This window comes from Barbatula barbatula (assembly GCF_947034865.1).
Source record: "Barbatula barbatula genome assembly, chromosome: 14".
Lineage (NCBI taxonomy): Eukaryota > Metazoa > Chordata > Actinopteri > Cypriniformes > Nemacheilidae > Barbatula > Barbatula barbatula.
Genome location: NC_136777.1, coordinates 19,580,744 through 19,601,351, shown reverse-complemented (window position 1 = coordinate 19,601,351; position 20,608 = coordinate 19,580,744). Strand labels below are relative to the sequence as shown.

At 38.8% G+C, this 20,608-nt stretch overlaps 2 protein-coding genes across 3 annotated transcripts in view; one reads left to right on the top strand and one right to left on the bottom strand.

Moving 5' to 3' along the window:
• The first annotated feature begins 5,997 nt into the window (after window positions 1–5,997).
• dnph1 (2'-deoxynucleoside 5'-phosphate N-hydrolase 1) lies at window positions 5,998–7,563 on the top strand. Its single transcript, XM_079473329.1, has 4 exons — window positions 5,998–6,227; window positions 6,300–6,359; window positions 6,441–6,551; window positions 6,689–7,563. The coding sequence occupies exons 1-4, from the start codon at window positions 6,092–6,094 to the stop codon at window positions 6,805–6,807; spliced, it is 426 nt and encodes a 141-aa protein (XP_079329455.1). The 5' UTR covers window positions 5,998–6,091; the 3' UTR covers window positions 6,808–7,563.
• The window catches only part of cul9 (cullin 9), a 30,711-nt gene continuing 17,147 nt past the window's right edge, over window positions 7,045–20,608 (bottom strand). Inside the window, exons 21-42 of one of the 2 annotated variants that reach the window (XM_079473325.1) lie at window positions 20,355–20,534; window positions 20,161–20,190; window positions 19,497–19,627; window positions 19,223–19,405; window positions 18,982–19,136; window positions 18,699–18,897; window positions 18,388–18,559; window positions 15,463–15,608; window positions 15,217–15,346; window positions 14,780–14,976; window positions 13,757–14,013; window positions 12,195–12,567; window positions 11,972–12,112; window positions 11,728–11,892; window positions 11,108–11,271; window positions 10,893–10,986; window positions 10,354–10,428; window positions 9,954–10,064; window positions 9,741–9,858; window positions 9,373–9,506; window positions 8,299–8,390; window positions 7,045–8,216 (exon numbers count right to left, since the gene is read on the bottom strand). In XM_079473325.1, the coding sequence (XP_079329451.1) occupies window positions 8,009–8,216; window positions 8,299–8,390; window positions 9,373–9,506; window positions 9,741–9,858; window positions 9,954–10,064; window positions 10,354–10,428; window positions 10,893–10,986; window positions 11,108–11,271; window positions 11,728–11,892; window positions 11,972–12,112; window positions 12,195–12,567; window positions 13,757–14,013; window positions 14,780–14,976; window positions 15,217–15,346; window positions 15,463–15,608; window positions 18,388–18,559; window positions 18,699–18,897; window positions 18,982–19,136; window positions 19,223–19,405; window positions 19,497–19,627; window positions 20,161–20,190; window positions 20,355–20,534 (3,455 nt within the window). In that variant the 3' untranslated portion in view covers window positions 7,045–8,008. The remainder of the gene's footprint in view (window positions 8,217–8,298; window positions 8,391–9,372; window positions 9,507–9,740; window positions 9,859–9,953; window positions 10,065–10,353; window positions 10,429–10,892; window positions 10,987–11,107; window positions 11,272–11,727; window positions 11,893–11,971; window positions 12,113–12,194; window positions 12,568–13,756; window positions 14,014–14,779; window positions 14,977–15,216; window positions 15,347–15,462; window positions 15,609–18,387; window positions 18,560–18,698; window positions 18,898–18,981; window positions 19,137–19,222; window positions 19,406–19,496; window positions 19,628–20,160; window positions 20,191–20,354; window positions 20,535–20,608) is intronic. The other variant, XM_079473326.1, reaches the window with a different exon arrangement.

The following is a 20,608-nucleotide window of genomic DNA, read 5'->3' as shown; positions in this document are numbered from 1 at the left end:
GATTGAATGGGTGGTTAAAACAACAAGGTGGTGGCCCATGACAATGTGAGAGGTGAGAGGTTTTCTTCACTATCTTTGCCAATCCTGCGATGAATCTACTGCATCGAGGCTGTCTTTGCTCAACACTGTCTAACAACATGCTAACGTACATCAACACTTTTCTACCCCCTTGGTCTTTCTGGTAAAGTATACCATGCGCACTGGAACTTGTCTCAGAAACGTCTAAATAAAACGGTAATCTGTAATCAGCACAGCTCAGATTAGCTGCATGTGCCAATTGTTGTTTCAGGTCAATGAACGTCTGTTCAGCTTCCTGTGTCCATTCCATTTCTGCTCTCAGATTCTTCATACCCTGCTGTTTTACAAGATCTCTCAAAGGGGCTGTTAGTGAAACATACATTGGAATATAGTGTCTACTGTACCCTGTGAGGGCTAGGAATGACAACATCTCCTTAACCGTGGTTGGTTTTGGATGACTCAAAATTCCTCGTCTGTGGGCTGCAGTTAGCGTGGAGCCTTGTGAGTTGATCATGCGACCTAGAAATGTGACACAAGGTCTGCACAATTGCAGCTTTTCCTTGCTTACCTTGAAGCCACTTTTGTGTAATTGTCTCAACACAGCTTCGCTCCCCTCCAGGCATCCTTGCTCTGTTTTGGCTGCCAAGAGGAGGTCATCAACATACATGATCAGCACACAGTCTTCAGTCTTCTTTTGTTTTAGTGCATGATTAAAAATTCCTGGGGATAAAACAAACCCCTGGGGTAACCTGTTGTAAGAGTATTGACAACCCCTGTAAGTGAAAGCCACGCAAGCCTTGCATTCCTCCGCTAAAGGGATACAGAAAAATGCATTAGCTAAGACAATACATGTAAACCAATTGTGTTCAGGTGTTATCACAGAAAGTGCAGTGTACGGGTTAGGCACTGTCAACGATGGTGTAGCCACAACAGCATTGATTGCTCTCAAATCATGTACCAACCTGTACTTGCTTGTGCCTGGTTTGGGCACCGGAAAAATAGGTGTGTTCCACCTAGACTTGTATGGTGTAATAACACCTCTCTCTAGGAGACCTTTTACTGTTGCGGCCACACCCTCGTCCGCCTCAGGTTTGTTGCGGTATTGTGGAATCCAGATGGGGTCAGGTGTTTTCAGCTGAAAGTAAACTGGAGACATATTACAAAAACCTACATCTGTTGGTCCCTGGGACCAAAGATCCTCAGGTAAATTTTTAATGATGTCTGCTGCCCCTTCACTATCTGACAGCCCTCTGCCATGGAATCTAGAAACCTGCACATGATCTAGAACTCCAGTGTCTCGTGTATAACCCCCTATCCAATAGGCTTTGTTCTTAGGTGAATATTTAACATTTGTTTTCTCTCTGGGCTCCCAATCCTGGGTGACCAGTAATATTTTTGTAATTTTACCTAGCTCCCTGGCTTCATGGCTTGGGTGTAAGGCTAACGATATGTGAGGTGCTGCTGTGTCTGCCATCTCATACCATTTAAGCTGCTCTTCTGTCAGCTTCACTGGAGCTGCCACTCCTTCTTTACTCACGAAAAGTCCTGCTCCCTCCAATACCCATCAGTCGCCCTCCACTTCCTGAAACATTTCTTCATAATTGGTTATGTAACTTCTGTCATAAAACAATGTACAATGTAATGGGTCTATTGGGGGTAAATAGATGTCTAACATGGAAATCCATGATCGGTAATTATTATACAATTCCATTGCTGTGCCCCACCTGGCAGCACATGAGGTCAGCATCCACTGGCTGTCTGTCGTGTTAGCTGAGAGGGAACAGTTAATAGTTGTACCATCTGGAAAAGTTACTATAACCCCTTCTGCCGAACACAGAATACTAGCCCCTAATTTTATCAACAGATCTCTCCCCAAAAGAGGAATGGGAGCATTGCTGGAGAAAAGGAACGAGTGTGATAAGCATTGATTTGCCACTTATACTTTAAATGGTTTTGTCTTAGGCCAGTTTTCGACCCCCCAGAGAATCCGACGACTGCCACAGTTTTGTCACTCAGATTGTTTTGTGCCGCCTGTGACAGTCGAATAGGTGGCTCCGGTATCCACCAGAGCTTTTAATGGTTTGTTGTTTACCATTAAAGTCATGAAAGGTTCAGCCCTCCCCCCCCTGTCAGTTCTCTGAAGGCCCCTTCAACAAACCCCCGCGCCACCACCGGGCCCCATGTTGGGTGCATAGGTGCCTGGAGGTTGGAGGGTGGTGGATGGTGTTGCCCCGGGTTGTATGGGGTTTGTGGTTCCCTGCCGCGACCACCGGCACCACCTCCTCGGGGACCCCATCCCCCCGCAAGGGGACCGTCATTTTGACCCTGTGCCTATGGACAATTTCTCATCCAGTGATCTGCTTTACCACACACGAAACAATTTCCCCCGCGTTGCTGTCCTCCTCCAAAAGTTCCCCTCCCTCTATTATTACTCCTCCAATTACCCCTTTGTCTATTTCCCCTCCCCATGCTGCATTGGCTTGTGTGTACTTTTTGGGTGCTTCCCAGGGTCCCTCAAAATTACCTTCTGCATAGGGTGGGCCTTCATATGGGTAAGAGGGTGGTTGATGAGATTGCTGTGGCATTTGCTTACTCTTCCCCCCCCCCCCCCCCTCATTTTTGGCCTTTTCTAACTGCAATTTCAACAGCTGTGTCTTTACCTTCTCTAATTCTTGTTCCTCCGTGCCTGATTTTTCTACAGCCCTATCTGTGTGGTGGACTAAATGTCTCTCCCATACCTCGTTGCTGGCAATTGGAATGTCAGGGTTATTTTCCATCACTTGTTTAAGGCCATTAGGGGCCCCTGCCAAAACTGCTGCTCTAAATATGTCTCGTGTGATAGGGTTGTTCAAACTATTTTCTTCCACCATCTGTTTCCACTCAGCCACGCACCTGAAATAATAAGCAGCACCCGTCTCACCTGGCTTTATGCGAAACTTAATGTTTTGGTATATGGTGGGCGGCAATGGATACAATCGTCTAAGTGCAACACCCACGCTTGTGCGCACTCCTGAAAAGGGTGTGTCATTTGGCGCTCTAAGGGTTTGGGCTTCAAGTTCAAAACTACCCATTTGAGAGGCTGTCAAAATCTGACCCAACAGACACCTTATGTCACCCAAAGCCAAAGTTTACTCAACCACCTAGAACCTCCTGATGTAATAGGTGGAAGCTTACTAGCAATGGCAGTCATGTCGCTGTGTGACCAAGGCTGGTACTGCACCCCTGTCCTTTTGGCCAATAATGGCGCTTGTAGCCCTGTATACAATTGTTCTGCATGGTGACTCATAGCCTGTTCTCTTTGCTGTTGTTCATGAGGTGGGGGGCTGTGTTCCCTGTGTCCGATTGAAAAATTTGTCGAACAAAACCGCTGAAGGGTTTGAGGGTCCATTCTCACATTTAGACAGCGCACCAGCAGTTTCACCATCTGTGGGGAAACTGCATATTACCATTTAAACGAAGGAGACTGGAAAGGCTGTTGTTATCCTGCTATTATGTCTACAGGAACTACTATCTTAAAGGAGAAAGAGACTAAAGATGAGAAAAAGTCATTGAATAGACAAAGATGGGAGATTAAACCCTCACCTGATTTTTAGAATGGTCATAAGAATAGGGATCCATGGACAACTCCTTGAGAAAATATGGGGTGGTCTGTGGCAGGTTACTTTACAGGCATAGGGACTAGCATTGCCTTAAACAAAATCAATGGTCTAGCATGGTAAATTCTGTCTTTAGAGAATGATACAGCACAAGCACTATATCTAGTCACTATTCAGAAGAAAATGAAAGACGCAGTTGTCCAACATAGATTTGCTCTGGATATATTGACAGCAGAGAAACAAGTGTGCAAGATGTTAGGAGTATCGAGTTGTTTTTAAATGTTCGGACAACATAAAAGATATTGTGACACATGAGCAATCCATCCCAGAAACTGAAAGCTGATGCAACATGAGTCGAATGGATGAACGGACTCTTGGGGGGATAGGGAAACTGGATTATCAGTACTGTGATCCCAATTGTTGTTACTATCTCAGCTCTCCTAATGATTGTTCCTTGTATTCTACAGTGTATTAGTAGTTGTGTTATGCGCTTAACCACACCAGAAGGTCTTCATCAGGGGGATCATTATCGAGTGTGGGAATCTGCATTTGATACTGATGATGATGATGGGGATGATTATGCTCACACGTATGAGTTAAAACAAGAACCGGTGGTAGGGGGTGATACTGCAGGAGGCTGAAGCCTCCCTAATAGAGATAAATACGGAGTATTTTGGAGTAATTTCTCTTTTTCTTTATTTTCCTTATTTCTTTATTTCCAAAACTTTTTTAGCTTGCAAACAGAAAACTAAATAAAAATATGATAATGTCAATAGTTTATATATATATATATATATAATTTTTGTGTTAATACATTTAAAGGTATTTTTAGTTTCTTTTAAGGGACACAGGGTTGTTTGTAATACTGTTGGTCTTAAAATGGCCATTGTGAGTATTTGGGGTTTGCCTGTGTCCCACATATAGTATCCCATATTGCTTTATGCATTATAACTTGCTTATAATGTTATTCATGTATAAGTATCACTGAGAGTTACAACTTGTAGTGTTTGTACCAGATATCAGTAGGTTCCAGATGTTAGATGACAAGGAAATAACGTAGTGCTAACCTAAGCAGAAAGTATTAATAATTAGGTCTTGTGATTTTCCATGTACCGAAGTGTCTGGATCAGAGCATTACATCACTTCCTCATTTATTCTCATATTGGACCTTTCCCAAATAAACCTTTGACTTTCAGTGAACTGCACTTCTGTGTCTGTCATTCTTGGTCCCCAGGCTTGGAACTTTGTGTGTTCCATCGACTAGACTCTTCAACTTTCTACCTAGACAAAAGTAATAATCTTACAACATATTAAAATCTTAAATTGTGGCAAGAAACTGTGGACAATAATAACTGGAAACAATCACAAAACTTGTGACGCCTGCCACTGTCATTAATGATTGGCTGAGGTTCCTCGTGTGGTTCATGTTTACAGTAGTTACGTTTCTAGGTAGAACAACGGAGTTTGATGTCTTCAATAGTAGAACACCACGGACTTGTAGAAATTATTTTCATGTTATTATTTAAAAAATACAGACAAAATAAATTACATGTATAATTTGATGACTATTTCTATACAAATACAAAAGTAGGGTATTTCTTTGATTCCCTGTTCCACCTTATAAAATACATACTTTGGATGTACTTCATCTAAATCATCACAGGCGTACAGATTTTTATAAGATACATAGTATATATGAAGCGTATTTTATTGTGTTAGTTAAGCTGCATTTTTTCAGTTATTATGGCTGAAATAAAAAAAAACAACTGCAGCTTGTTTTTTTTTGTGGAATGCACAATAAAACAATTATTTTAGATTTTTTTAAACGGCTTGGATCTCTTCATATATATATTCATGTGAGTATTTTGACAAATATGTAGAAACGCGCAAAATATACGATCAATGCAAATCATTTTATGTCACAAAATGTTCAAAACATTTCTAGGTGATTCACGTAAGTCACCACAGGAGGGCATACTTACATTAATCTGAATTATAGTTTGCAATAATTTCAACAAATGTGATTAGGCCTACATGCATATATTACAGACACAACAACATTAAAATTATTAAATAAAATTAATACAACTGAAGTTTCCCTTTGACCTTATTAATTAAATAATTGGTATTTCCTTGTGTAAAGTGACCTCAGTTTCAGAAATATGACAGCACTCAAATACAATTTTATCAGAAATAATAAGACACTTTATTAAAGTTATACGTCTGATTTGCAAAAAGGTTCATTAGAAAATTGCTATTTGATAATTACTTCTTACAATAAGATATTTTTGCGTATTCTGTTTATTTGGATTTTGTTAAATTGAAAGAAAACATAAACGTTGTGGTTATTTTAGATACAGCACTCTCGTGCTTTATCGGAAGTAAAGTTTTGCTGCGGTGACGCAATTTCCGAATCTTGCATTGAAAAAAAGGCGCACTGTTATCAACATTATTACGCTCAGGATATTTTCCAAACTATGAACATATACTTTTGCGGAAGTATCCGTGGTGGGAGACAGGATGTGAATATTTATCAGAGAATAGTCAAGCGTTTACAGGAGTATGGCAACGTTTTAACAGAGCACGTCAGCTATGATAGTTTGTCTGAGAAAGGTACAGCGCTTTCGCGACCTCACACACGTGACTTTCTGTAAAACTGCATGTAAACTTGTACTTCTGCTTCAGGTGAGGATGGAGACAAAGCCATTCATGATCGGGATATGAAGTGGCTTATGCTGTCTGATGGTGAGAGATTATGTCATCAAGTCAAGTGCCATTTAAACAAACAAACAAAACATACTTTTTACAGGTTTTGATCTTTATCAGTGATAGTGGCTGAGGTGACTCAACCGTCTTTAGGAGTGGGTTATGAACTTGGCCAGGCTATGGCCATGAAAAAAAAGGTTCTCTGTCTCTTTAGACCTTCTTCTGGAAATGGTATGGAGAACTTCTGAAAGACCTGTTTTTTGCAGATTTATTGCGATTTATATATCTTAATATTCTTTATTATACAGGCCAGTACAGCTTTACACAATACTCTGCGAAATTCAAACATCATTCTTCTTATCTTTTAGTGTTGTCTGCAATGATAAGAGGGGCATCATCAGACTCTCTCTTCCAGGTGAAGGACTACACAGAACACGATGTTGAGAGCATCTTGGAGAAATACTTTGGTTGTCTCGATAAAGTCTGATGAGCACATTGCACTCTAATAATTTATAGATCAGCATGATTATGAATTTTATGCTTTAATTAGTGGCTATATAAAGAATTCTATGGTATCGGCATCTTAACATAAACATGTCAATAAATCGATTTTTAAACAGAATATAAATGTGAATAAATCAGCCACGTGCTTCACAGAATAAACCAAATCAGCTGGATCTGGGGTTGTGCATTTAGGTTTTTGCAAAATGACAGGACCACTCAAGCTGAAGAAAAGCGTTTATTTTGTGAGCTGAAGTCAAGAAACGTCCTTAAGTTGAACCAAGAAAACATTTCAGAAGATGGGCTGTATATGAATATATAGGTTTATCTCAATTCAAAACTGGATTTGGGAAGATATTTTATATCTCCCCATCTATACAAGTTGAACATGTGTCCAAAAACAAACAAAAATAAATTGTCGACAAAAAATGAACAAAGCTCAAGCTGTTTTGCTTAGCAAATAATGCAACTAGCTACAACACTTTTTTATATTTATTGCCATTACATCTTAAAGAGGCAGGCTAAAGTGAAACCTTTGAGTTTGTATGTTCTGGTGAATGAAACACCGTCACGGACTGCTGTCTGAGAAATCATGCAGTCCTTAAACACAGACCTTTATCTCCTTTCTCAACTTTTTAAACATTTTTATTTCAATGCTTATATTTGTTGAAATGAAACTCTGACGACATATGCGGTACATGAAGGCATTTAAAGGAATTTAAAATGGAATAAAGGCCCGGAGTACTTTTGCTGTTTTCTTTTAAATAATACACCATCCCAATGTCTTTGATCAGATTAAAACAAAATTGTCTCTGAATGTTTACACACACCTTTTCAAATTTTCAACCAAAACAATACCTGTTAATAACAAAACTGAACAGTTTGAAAAAATAGTCTCACCTCTACAATATAACAACGACATTTTAAGATCCTTCATTGAATTTAGCAAAGCGACTGAAGTGAACTTCACTGAACCTTCGTCAGGCATGAACAAAGTTACCATTTTTAAAGATAAACTGTTTGTGGCATAAACTAGGGCTTGAAGTAAGAGCAAAGAGCATGTTACAGTCAAACGCTTGAACTCTGAATTTCCTTTAACAGACCGTTATTCATTGTTATAAGGGTGTGGCTCTTGTATTGTCTACTTTTATATTCGTAGGCATTCTGTACGCAATTATCGCTACGTATTAGTCAAAAGGGCCAAAGTCCCTCTCGAGGTTTTCAGATTCATCGTCATCAGAAAAGAAGTCGTCATCATCTATATCTTCCTCATCGTAATCCTCATGCCATTCCGGTACGTATTCATCGTCGTACTCGTCATCCTCCTCCGCTTCCTCGCCGGCGTTATTGTTGTTGTCAGAGTCTCCAGATTCGGATCCTCCCTCTGATTTGGACCTGAAATTAAATAAGACTTTAATTCTCTCTCCAGCATGAGCAAGCGTCAGTGGTGCGCCTCTGTAAATATATAGTGGCTCACTCTTTGTTGGCATCTGTGTGGTTTGCCAGATTAGAGGCTTGAGCAGTCTCCTGGTCTGGGCCGGTCTTGGACTGATAACCGACACGGAAGTCCTGCCAATAAAGATGATTTATTTTAGGAGAGCAAATTTATTGCATTGAATCGTGAAGAATTACTTCTTTCAACTCCCCAGAACACCACAAACATGTATTTTTGTTGAACACTCTGAAATTGTACATCTGATTATGTAAACCAAAAAGGTTGGTAACATGATTTAATGTTTAATAAACAATTATGTGGAGTGGGATTGAAAACCAATGGGTTTTCTCTATAGGCGGAGCTAGCTATAGGTGATAAACAAAATGTCTTGATAAAATCTCCTACATAGATGAACACAGAAGAGGTAGCATTCATCATTTAAAGGCGGGGTGTCTGATATCTCTTAGCCGTTGTTGATGTTCAAATCACCAAAACAAACATACCACTACCCCATCTTTCGCTTTGTCAGCACTCGGCTAATGTCCGTCCTGTGCACCTAGTCTCGCGTAACTTATAGCTGCTTTCTTTGGCCAAGGCCCGCCCAACTGACAGATAAAGCAAACAATCACATTTCGTCTTGAGCCGCGTTAATGTTAAGAGGCGTTGAAATGTCCCCGCAGTAACAGACCGGTAAATTCACTAACGTGTCAAAAGTTAACAGCAACAAAATTATTATGCGTCTATGCCGGGAACCTCGCATACTTTTAAGAATTAAGCGTTTAGTCGATCGTGATTAATTCTTATAGCAACCGTTTTAAACACGACAGCTTACTTCTTAGACCAGATGGCTTTGTGTCGTTTCCAGGCGGTCCGTTAAAGAATGCACACGCACGTCTACCGTGCCAATGTGATGACAACTTTGAACGTGTTGAAAGTGTTTCCAAAAAAGGTGTGCCAAATGTATCAGACGTTTAGCCAACGTATCGTGGGCTCGACGTCTGAGGTTGAGACTTCTGTCCACCTTACTGCTGATTGACTTTGTCTAAACAAGTGTAATCGGAAATCGGACACCCCGCCTTTAATACCATTGTTCATGATATTAAAGAGTGAGTTTACCTGAGTGGAGTGTTGAAGGATGGCCACAAGACGCTCCTGAATTCTGCGAATCAGCTCCAAGCCGGTGTTAAGATGCTCTGGCTTTAGGAGTCGGACACAGGAGGCGAGATCAGTGCACTGCAACAGTGTCTCCTCTGAAGAAAAACAAAATTACAGCATTTATCATCATTTTAACAGTAAGCAAAAACTTCAGCAAAAAGGATCAGGATTGTGAAACGGCAGATCGTGTTTCTAGGTTAAAAATCCCATGTACTGAATTTTTCCAATAATTGTTTTTGACAATAATCAATAAACGTTTGAGGATGATTTGAACAATGTCTCTAGAGAAGTTAACCGGATTTAGTTTTACAGTGGTTTCTAATACAAACCGAGAAGGATCTGCAGGGCATTAGTATGAAGGTCCAGAGCTTCTGTCTGTTGCTCCATCACATCCATCTTCTCAGTATCCTGATTGTAATAGCTGTATACACACGAGTAAGCCAGAACCTACATGACAACATGAGTCCAAATGTTAGGAAAATGACTGAAAATACTGCAGAAACATAATGCAAGATGTCAAGCATTTAACCAGAGGAACACACCTTTCGAGCTTGAGCAAGAATCTTACAGGCATCAATCACAAACGTCAAAGACTTCATCTGTAAAGCTTCATTGATAGAAAACACCTTGTTCTCTAGATTAATTGCAAAATCCTGTAAAAAAACATTAAAATATGAATATAGAAAATGTCTGTATGACGGAAGAATAAACTAATGATTAAAGGTGGGGTGTCCGATTTCTCTTAGCCGTTGTTGATGTTCAAATCACCAAAACAAACACATCCCTGCCCCATCTTTCGCTTTCGTCAGCCCTCGGCTCGTCTATTGTCCTGTGCAAATTTACTGCTTATTGGCTACAAGTTTGTTTTGGTACTCGGCCCGATTTTGTCGAAACAAGCATAATTTGGAAATCGGACACCCCGGCTTAATGTCTACAACAAACCTTGGCTTGGTTATGAAAGGTACATCTCTCATTGTAATCTTGAAACTTCTTCTCCTGCCTTGCAGCTTTGCTGACCTGTCATCATATATGAACACATTTCTGTGAGGTCGACAGTTCGCACTTGCGTGTGTATATTTACACATTTTCCAAAAGAGTTTTTATTTGCTAACTGATTTTTTTTGAGTTTTACAATTCACCATGACTTGCATGCATGAGATTTTACAAGACAGAAGTGCTTTAAATTTTTTTATTTACTTATATATTATTAGAGTTTAATACGAAAAGAATATATTAAAATACAAATATTTAGTTATGTAAGTAAAGGTGCATATGTCTTTATGATGTATTGTCAATAAGGTGGAAATAAAAATGTGATTGCGAATGAGTTCTTTAAGAGAAAAAAGCATTTAAAATGGGTCTTATTTTTTATCTTATTTTATGACCTTTTTACTGTAGTTTTATTTAAATTCAAATCGGATTGATTTCAAATAAGACAATACTGGTTAAAGCAACATGTCTCAATATTTAAGGATATTTACCATGGCCGAGCAGTTGTAGTAATCTTTGTGTGTTGGCTTCCATGGCTTCAGACATCTCCAGCAAAATCCATGGTTACACTTGGCACATGTCATACTACAGTGTAAAAATTATTCTTTGTATGATTCTTCAACGACTTAAGAAAATGAGTAAATAAGATATCTTTGTGTGGTAATGAGTAACTGAGTGGTACTGTATATTTTGTGTGTATACTCACTGTAGGCATCCCTCATTTTTCTCAATCTGGGCTTGGCAGCTCGGGCAGCGTTTGGATATCAGTTTGGCCAGATGTTTACTCTGTGCTTCCATACTCATTCCTTCATAATAACCTCCATCATCCATCCACTGAGACATGTGACTGCAGCTGGCTGGGTAATGTGCCTGATAGTGGATAAATCATATGTTCATAATACAGAGACATGATTACACATACACATAACCATTTACAGTACAGCACAAAATGAAATGCAATAAAAATACAACTTTTTTATTCATATTTTAAATCAGCATTATTTTTAGATGTTTAACTTTAGCTTGATTTTTGTTAAAGTCCAATTTTGTTATATGCTTTTGTTATTTATTTGTTTATTTTATGTTGCTGTATGATACACATATGTATGTATGTATGTATGTATGTATGTATGTATGTATGTATGTATTTTATTGACACAAAATAAAAAAAAACTTTGTTTAAGCTTTTACAATGATTTTAGTGTGGTTTGGTCCCCATGCATAAAGATACCCAATCATGTGATGTATATCTTCACGAAAAGCAAATAAAAAATCATGATAAATTGCTTTTTAAGTTGCTTTATTTCTTGTTATTCAATGAGTCACCTCTGGGAAGTTACAACTGAAACAGGAGGACCAGCAGCACTTGGAGCAGGTGCCCATGCTGCCAATGTTCTCTTTACACAGGATCTGATCGCAGCCCTGAGGATTGGTGCACCACGTCAGGTTAGAGCAGCACTCCACAAAACCTCGCAGAAGAGCATTTTCATACTGAAAGAGAACACACACAATACGTCAGGATGCACAATAATTCTCCATTCAATGATGTTAGTGTGGGCCGTGTACATACTTTGGCAATGGTGTCCTTATCAGTGAGAATATTGCGAAAGAATTTGGAGGTGGGCTGAGCTCGACAGTCCGTAATGGGACAGTCGCAGTTCATCACCAGATTCTGTTCGATACGAGCGGTGATGTACTCCTGCCAGCATGACTGACGGGAAAAGAAGGAAGGGTCACAGGCACACTTTCAAAGAACAATTTAAATACGCATTTGCATAGATGTGCACACTCACCCGACAGCAGTAATGCATACAGCAAAGCATTGGAGGGGGATCGCTCTCTTTGGATTGGGAAAGGCACACAGGACACTGGCTCACAGGACCAGGCTCTGGCTGCGGGTTTCTGATCTTAAGGCCGGCGGCCACCACCAGGGAGTCAGAGTCGTCTGTGTAGCGTTGGATCAATATATCCACATTCCATTTGCAGTGCATGAGCAGATGCTCGGCCCGGTCCAAATCCAGACTCAGAGTTCCTGCCACCTGCTGTACGGTGCGCTGCATCAGCTGCTTCACCTCTTCTTGAGTCATGGTGCGACCCATGGAGAACAGCACGGCCTCCAGGACGCCATCATCCATGTGCTGTGGGGGATCTAGAACACCTCCCAGACTGCAGAGACAGATACAGGATACAGCTTATAAAAGGTGTGATATTCAGGGACAATGACAACCATCAGGTAAAATCTGCCGGTAAAATGTGTTACATATCCAAGACTACTAGACTAATATATTACTGGTACATCAATGCTTTAGTATAAATATGCTTTAAAATATTCAACAAACAAACATTAAGGAGTTGGGATTGTGCAAAATATTGTGCATGACATCCGTTCCAACTGTGCAGAAATCTGTGGACTGGCTTAATATCAACAATTAATATAAAAAGTTAAAACCTAAAAATACATCAAATACAAAGTTATCTCTTAGTACTTATTAATATTTCTTTTTTGTATTTAACATGTTTTAAAGCTTCTGTAGCAAACACGTTTGTCCTTGTGCACAAAATAAATGAACAACAAACATGATTTTCAAATATTAAATATTCTTTATTTTTTCAATCTGAAACATAATTGGTTTAAGTTGCTTTTTGCAATTATTATTATATAAGCCCAAATGTTGCACTGTATCAAACAATTGTGTATTATTATTTTAAAATAAAAAATAAAAATTTGTAATTCCCATTAGGCTGGACTTCAAATGTTTCTACTAGCAGAACTTGTATCTGTCTCTGTGTGTTTGTGTGAGCAACGATGAGATTTCTAGGCAGGGTAACGTGTTTTTCCAAACAATGGAAGACAAGGGCAGGTGTAAAAACCTCCCGATGTGACCCCTTCATTCCAATGATGATCAATTTACGCCAATATTCACACTGACCCATGAGGAATACAAACGTTCCATCCTCCTTGTGCAAGTTCATTTTAAGTGCGTTTATGTGTAACGGACCGACCTATAACCGCTCTTAGAACTGAAGAAATTTATACAAACAAACAGATGTGAATCTCCTGCCTCACACACATCCTGCTCTCTGCTTCCTGTCTCACACGGGGGTCAAAGATCAAAGTTTAAAGCTGCAACACGTAACTTTTGCCTTTATATCTCCATCTCTAAATTGCTGGTTATTTTAAAAGTTATTTTCATATAAAATTATTAATCATAACTTATAGTTTACAAGCTTACCACTGCGGTAAGGTAAGGCAGTTTCTAACACATTTACATAATGCTTAATAGCGGATTGAATCGTATTTCCTGGTTATTAAAGTAAGGGATTGCAGCTTTAAGGGTCATCAGCAACAGCACACCTGGTGTCTGACTTGTCGCTGCCGCCTGAGGAGTTCTTCTTCATGTCTATCTTAAAGGAAAACTGTGCCTGGCCCTTGCGCGGTGTGGTGGGGTCCTCCATCAAGAACTCTACGATGTGTGGACTCTCTTCGTTTCGGCGGAGGTAACCTTTGTTGATGACGTGCATGATGCAGGAGAGCACATCAGTGGTGCTGCAGCTGAAGCGGACTGAGGCGGGAGCTCGAGTCGTCTCCTGTTTCTGACATCTGTCCAACACCTGCAACAATATTTGCACAAAATTGGCATTAATGTTGTGGAGTGATTACAGGACCAATCAAGACCACAGAAATATTTTTCATGCAAGGAGAAAAACATTTGTTAATCATTTGGAAAAGAGCAGTTTTCCTTATTTTTCTTGCCATTGCAGGAACGAAAAATTATTTGAAGTGTGAAATTAAGTACCTAATATTAAGATATCAAAACCATTCATTCAGTAATTGCTTGTCATTATTTGGATTAATATGTATTTTGTTTCATTCACAAAGTACCAAGTAGCTTTGCGTGAGCCACAGTTTGAAAAATCCTCATGTAATGTATTCAGACATCGAATGCTTTTGTAATATATCATTGTCAATTGTAAGCCATAGATGCATAAATGTATGGTTATAACACTGTAAATGAATGATTTTTAAATCCTACCAGAATTGAACTTGCACTGCCATGATATACACACATCACTATCAACATTTCAATAAATATATTTTAGATATACATTTTCTTTCACAATACAGTAAAATCAATTAACTATTTCTGCATTATGGTTACAAGTAATTTGTCTGATTGTCTTAAATGTTGCAATAAAATACAATGTTCTGTCTTAAAAACCGAATAATTTTTTAAAGAACACTATATATATTTTATGCTCTCCAGGTTTTATCAAATTCACCCAAATACAACTTTTAACAACTACTGTAAGAACTACAAGGACAGTAACCACAAATGGACAGTTAACACCCTACTTGCATCATTGATCAAGTCATTACCTTAAAAACCAGATTGTCGATATGCATCTCCTTCTCATTCTTCATGATCTGTACAATCAGACAGTAGGTGTAGTTCCTCTTCCTCTCCAGTGTGAGAGCAGCATCTTCGTCCACATTTAGGTACGTCTGCTTAGGAAGCAGTAAAAGGTGTCTGTCCGAGCTCTGCGACAGGAACCTCTTGTTCAGTCTCAGGATGCCTGCAAAGTGAATGTCATACAGATCCCACTGTGGTTTTGCAGTTTATGCCTTTTATAGTTTTCCTATGTACACCATGTAGTCAAAGTAATCAGACTGAATACAGATCCCTGTGTATTTGATTTGCTACCATGAAAAACTGTAAAAAGTGCTACAAAAATAAATTAGAATTGCATAAACATTTTTCATTACTGCCCAACACAAAACCCAGTGTTAACTATGGGTTAGAGAGGTGTGCTCACCCTTCCCAGGGTCCTGACTGCAGCCGCTGTGAGTCAGAACGCTCTTCTCTGCCGTGAGAGGTTTAAGAGCGTGAGTCAGCATGGATGGAGAGAGACCAGTGACCTGCTGCAGAGCCTCCACGCTCACATCCTACACAACAGAAAATTTACTTCTGAAGCAAGCATACACCAACCTGCTTCTTATTAGTCTGAGGTTTTCAGTGGGGATTCTTGAGGATCTGCTGTGGTGTGTTTTTAAGAAAGTACCTCCTGTTGGTTGAACTGTAGCAGGATGTACATCTGAAGCGTGGAGACGTAAAGAGTGCAGGAGCCGTACTGAAGTTCTGCATGACCAAGCCAAGTCCACTGCAGTCGCCGGGGTTTACTGTGGGTCAGGCTGTACATGCACTGACCTATACGACAAAAAAGAAAAACACAGATGTAGTAATGCAGATAACTAACAAATTTAACCAAAACTTTTTGATAGCGAGATGAGAATTCAGTTCCTAAATGAACATAACAACTACTTTCAAATGCACTTGTTGAATCGCAAAACAAAAGGATTTCAGCTAAAAATCTTCTTTACTTTCCCACTGATTAAATAACAATGCCACATGGGCGATTTAGACAAAACCATCAAAATATCATGACAGTAATGATATCTGCCTTACACAAATAGAAATTTTAATATAGGAATGAATTATTTTTGTATTTCATTGCATTTTCTGCTGAAAATCTCATTACAGTAAAGCATCAAGTTAGGTCTAAGTCGTGCTATGTTGTAATTTAACCAGTAAAACTGAAGTTTTTGACCTTCTAGATCAGGGGTGTCAAACTCATTTTAGGGTAAGGGCCGGATGGAGAGAAAAGTGACAATGTGCGGGCCGAATCACCTTTTTTAAACCATATTGCACCAAATTACAAATGAATTAGCAAAAAAACTAGAAAGACATACTGTTCTGTAAAAGGTGCATTTAATAAATCCTCAGAACGGTTCAATAACACTCTTATTCCTCTTTGAAAAAACTATTTTGTTTAGGTAAAGGCAATCAAAACCCTTTCCTTTGAATATGAATATTTTTTGTCAGATACTTTTTAACTAGTAATGACAAAAATGCAACAGACTCTATTTGTGTACAGACGGTCACATTAAATATGAACCATACAAGCTATACAATATAATTCACTAATTAGGAAAAACTGCCTTAACATATTTAACAATTAGTACAGTAGTACAACTTCACTTTGGATATGAACATTAAATATATACTAGAAATTTCCTTTAACAACAAAAGATCTAGATCGCATCTGCATTATGATTTTAATTCCTGACATCTCTTTTCTTCAACTACATCAATCTCATGATGTCATTTAGCTGTCTGTTTGTGAGTCGAGAGCGCAGGTTGGACCGATTCTTGATGAATTCTCCCTCTGAAAACGGCTTTGATCCCGCTGCGATTTCGTTGGCAATCAAATAGCGTTACAGCTTCATCAGTCTCTGTTCTTTTTGTGAACATTGACTGCTTTTTTCCGAGGCTAAAGTTAAATTATTGACTTTTCGAAGCTGTCCAGTGTATTTATCATATTTCTCTGCGTATATCTCATAGTGCCGTTTAATATTCTACTCGTTTTGCACAGCCACGGCTTGTGAGCAGATTAAACATACCGGCCTACCGTTGAACTCACAGAAGAAATACGTCTCCTTCCGTCAGTTTTCTTTATTTGGACATTTTAAAATCACTAGTACTTTCCGCACAACTTAGCCGACTTTGTTTTCGAAATGTAGGCGGCGCTTTAGAATGCGCATGCTTGTTAGGGGTTCCGGCAGAAGCCCAATTAAATGATCAATGATAAAATAAAAAATTTAACGAAACAAAACATAATATGGCAGCGAAAACCTGATTGTATTAATAAACTTTAAATTAATTAAAATAATAATAAACTTTTATTTCATATTTGTATTATTTTTCAAATCTTCCCTCGGGCCGTATTGGACGCCTTATCGGGCCGGATACGGCCCGCGGGCCGTATGTTTGACACCCCTGTTCTAGATTGACAAAAAAGAAAATCTACATTAAGAAAATATTGATGAATGATAAAAAATAAAGAAATAGTGGAACAAAGAACATGACTCATATTCTCATTCTCCGCAACATTTTAAAAGACACACAAAGATATTCACAAGTTACACTTCTGCCATTACCTTGCAAATGGCTACCCAGTAAAAATAATATTTTCTTAAAAAAAGAAATTCTAGTATCTATATTGGTTAATATTACAGTTATACATTGTTTTTCACATTTAAAAATGTAAATTAACCATTTTCTACAAAAATAAACTTCCATTAATGTCAGGTTTTGTATAATTAGCAAAAGATGCAAGGAAATGTGCATATTTAGATAATTGCTGTAATGAGATTCTTTCTTTTAATGTTTTAAAGTTTTGGAATTCATGTGTTTAAACATGACAGACCTTGTTTTAGTGCCTAAAAGGTGATTTGTTGATGCAAAAAAATCATGATGGACACCCTGGAAGCCAAGATTTCCAGAGAATTCCACACATACACTTTTGGTGGCCTGAGAGTGACTAAATCAACAGCACATTTTCGTTTAAGAGTTAAATTGATAGTTCACCCAAAAATTCTGTCATCATTTTCTCAGCCTCATGTCATTTCATACCTGTATAAATTACTTCATTAGAAAGATATTTGGAAGAATGTTAGCAATGAACAACTATTCTGTGATCATTGACTGCCATAGTAGTAAGAATTAAATGGTAGTCAAAGGTGCCTCAGAAATGTTTGTTTTCCTAAATTCTTCAAAATATCTCACTTTGTGTTCAACAGAACAAAAAAAATACAATATGTTTTTTCCTACTATGATAGTGGAAAATGGCTCACATTCTTACAAATATCTTTCTTTGTGTTTTTAACATAAAGACATTTATACAGGTCTGAGGCTGAGGCTAAGTAAATTATGACAGAATTTTCATTTCTGAGCGATCTAGTCCTTTAAGGTTAAAGCTGTGACTTTTAGATCAGAAATGCTTTTTGAGGGCTCAACAAAGGATGTGGATCCAGGAACACGCTCATGACTCACAGCTAAATCACGGTAGACATCTCATGACTCACAGCTAAATCACGGTAGACATCACATGACATTCACTATCGGTGCAGTGTGAGTTTGAACTAACTGTTGCCGTAGAATTCTGTAAACTCGGCCAGATAACTGCAGAGTTGAGAGGGGAAGTGTTTGATGGGATTCTCAAGATAGCATGGAGCTGACACAACCCAGCAACGTGGAGATAAGACCAACACTTTGACATCGCTCTCTTCATCGGGCTCAGACACATCTTCATCCATCATCTGACAACAACACACGTTTGAAAAAAACATGACAAACGCTGTGAGAAGAATACGTTTGGTGCTTCACATCACTCTATGCTTACAATGGGAGCGGACGCACTCCTGAGCTGCTTTCACATTGGATTTGTGTCACTCTCACCTCCTCAAAGTTGTCCAGATTTTTGTCCAGCTGCTGTAGACGGTACAGATGAAACTCTTGCTGAAGATCTTCCGATTCGCTCAGGCTAGTGAGCATCTGTTGGGGAAAGCGGTTTGGAAAGCAGGTCCCGATCTGCTCCACCACAGCGCTCTCCAGCCACACCCTCCCTTGACCCAACAGGCGATCACCCAGATAATACCTGAAGATGGTAAGATGGAGAACATGAGAAACTCGCAACGATTCTCGTATGGTAACATCGAAAATGTATGCAGGTTAAAGATACCTGTAAAAGTGCTCAAAGGTGTTTGCGAGCTCCAGACCCGACAGGAAGAGCATGGGCTCCAGAAACTGCTGCAGCTGACTCAGGGTGTCCACATTAGAGTCCACTCCACTCTCCTGAATCATCTTATCTATGTACTGTGCGAACCGCTCACTCACCTCAAAGAAAATAAATCATGTCTCAATGTTATTTGTGTAATTAGAATTTTGTAATATTTGTTTCTTGTATTCAGACACTGACGTACATGCATGGCAGTGAGGATGGAGAGTTGGAGCAGGGCTGCAGAAAATCCCTGTCGGAGTGCGAGGACAAAAGCGGTGTGCTGACCAAACAGCTCCTCCATTGCATTCTTGAGACGTAAAAACATGTTCCTGTAGCACTCCACAAAGTCAGGACGACTGCTTGTCGAATCCAATAAACTCTTTACCTGGAAACGGCCCAATATTTTAATTTAAAATGCTGTTTTACTTGCAAAAGACTTTAGCGTGTGTGTGGATATATGGCTAAAACTGGTTTACCTGTCCCTGAACGACACCTTGCCAGCACAGAGCGATGCCTGCGATACTGCTGCTGTTCTTCACTTTGGGTTTAGAGGAGGATGAAGATGAGCTAACTGTAGTTGTTTCCTTATTCTTCCCATCTTTGCTATCTGTAAAAAAAAGCACAAACGTGAATATAAACTTGTTTTCTTTGCATTATTTGAGGTTTGACAAAAAAACTATTTTCACCTGTTTCTATGGTTTTCGGCAAATTATTGCAAATAAAAACGAGATTTTAATTTGAAATTTGTTTAGGAGATTTAGAAAACTTAAAATAATTTCTAAATGATCTCTTAATTATTTCCACGGCTGTATATTATCTTAAATTGAAGAAAAACCTCAACTGTAAAAGTGAACTGTGTACAAAGACATATTCGCAACTAAACGACTAAAAACATTTACATAGGTACAATGTAAACAAGGTTAGATGAAACTGTGATTTTGGTGACAACAATTGCTAAATATATCTAATATTTTTTTGTGCAAATTGTGCAGCCCTACCAGCAAAAATAATTTAATAAACAAACAAATTTGGGATCAGCATTTTGTTATGGTTCTTAGGAGTTGAGCAGTGCGGATGGATGGGTGCTGCAAAATAAATCAAATCATGTCAAAATACATAAAAGTCTACATTATTACTTACTTTTTAAATCTCTGCTTCTGTTGATACCTTCTGAAAACAAGAAAAAGACCTTAAAATGAAGAAATCTTGATGTAACATACCGTTACCAATAATAATATCAAGTCAAACAGTAAAAAGAAAAATATATATATTTTCATGTTTCACACAGCAGCAGCAGTTTGTGACATGTGTATTTGTGTTTTGTGTTCACTCACTGGATTTGATGGGAGGTTTGAGCTCCTCTGTATCAACCGTACTGGTGTCCACATGAACGAGCAGATGAGTGAGACGCCGCACGCGAGAGTTAAAGACAGAGGCTGGATTTCGCTTTGAGGATTTAGTGTTCTCTAAGTACTCATTGAGCAGCCAAGACAGAGGGCTCAGAGTGGACGTCTCTATTAAACAGAACATCAAATCAATCCCAAACAAACTTCAGAATGAAACTACCAACAAAACATTCTTAGTCTAA

What these genes read in the sequence shown, in the direction of transcription:
- dnph1 (XM_079473329.1), top strand. Translation starts at nt 6,092, where the DNA reads ATGAACATATACTTTTGCGGAAGTATCCGTGGTGGGAGACAGGATGTG. An exon ending in TGATAGTTTGTCTGAGAAAG is followed by an intron (nt 6,228 to 6,299) that starts GTACAGCGCTTT and finishes CTTCTGCTTCAG; the next exon opens with GTGAGGATGGAGACAAAGCC. An exon ending in TAGACCTTCTTCTGGAAATG is followed by an intron (nt 6,552 to 6,688) that starts GTATGGAGAACT and finishes CTTATCTTTTAG; the next exon opens with TGTTGTCTGCAATGATAAGA.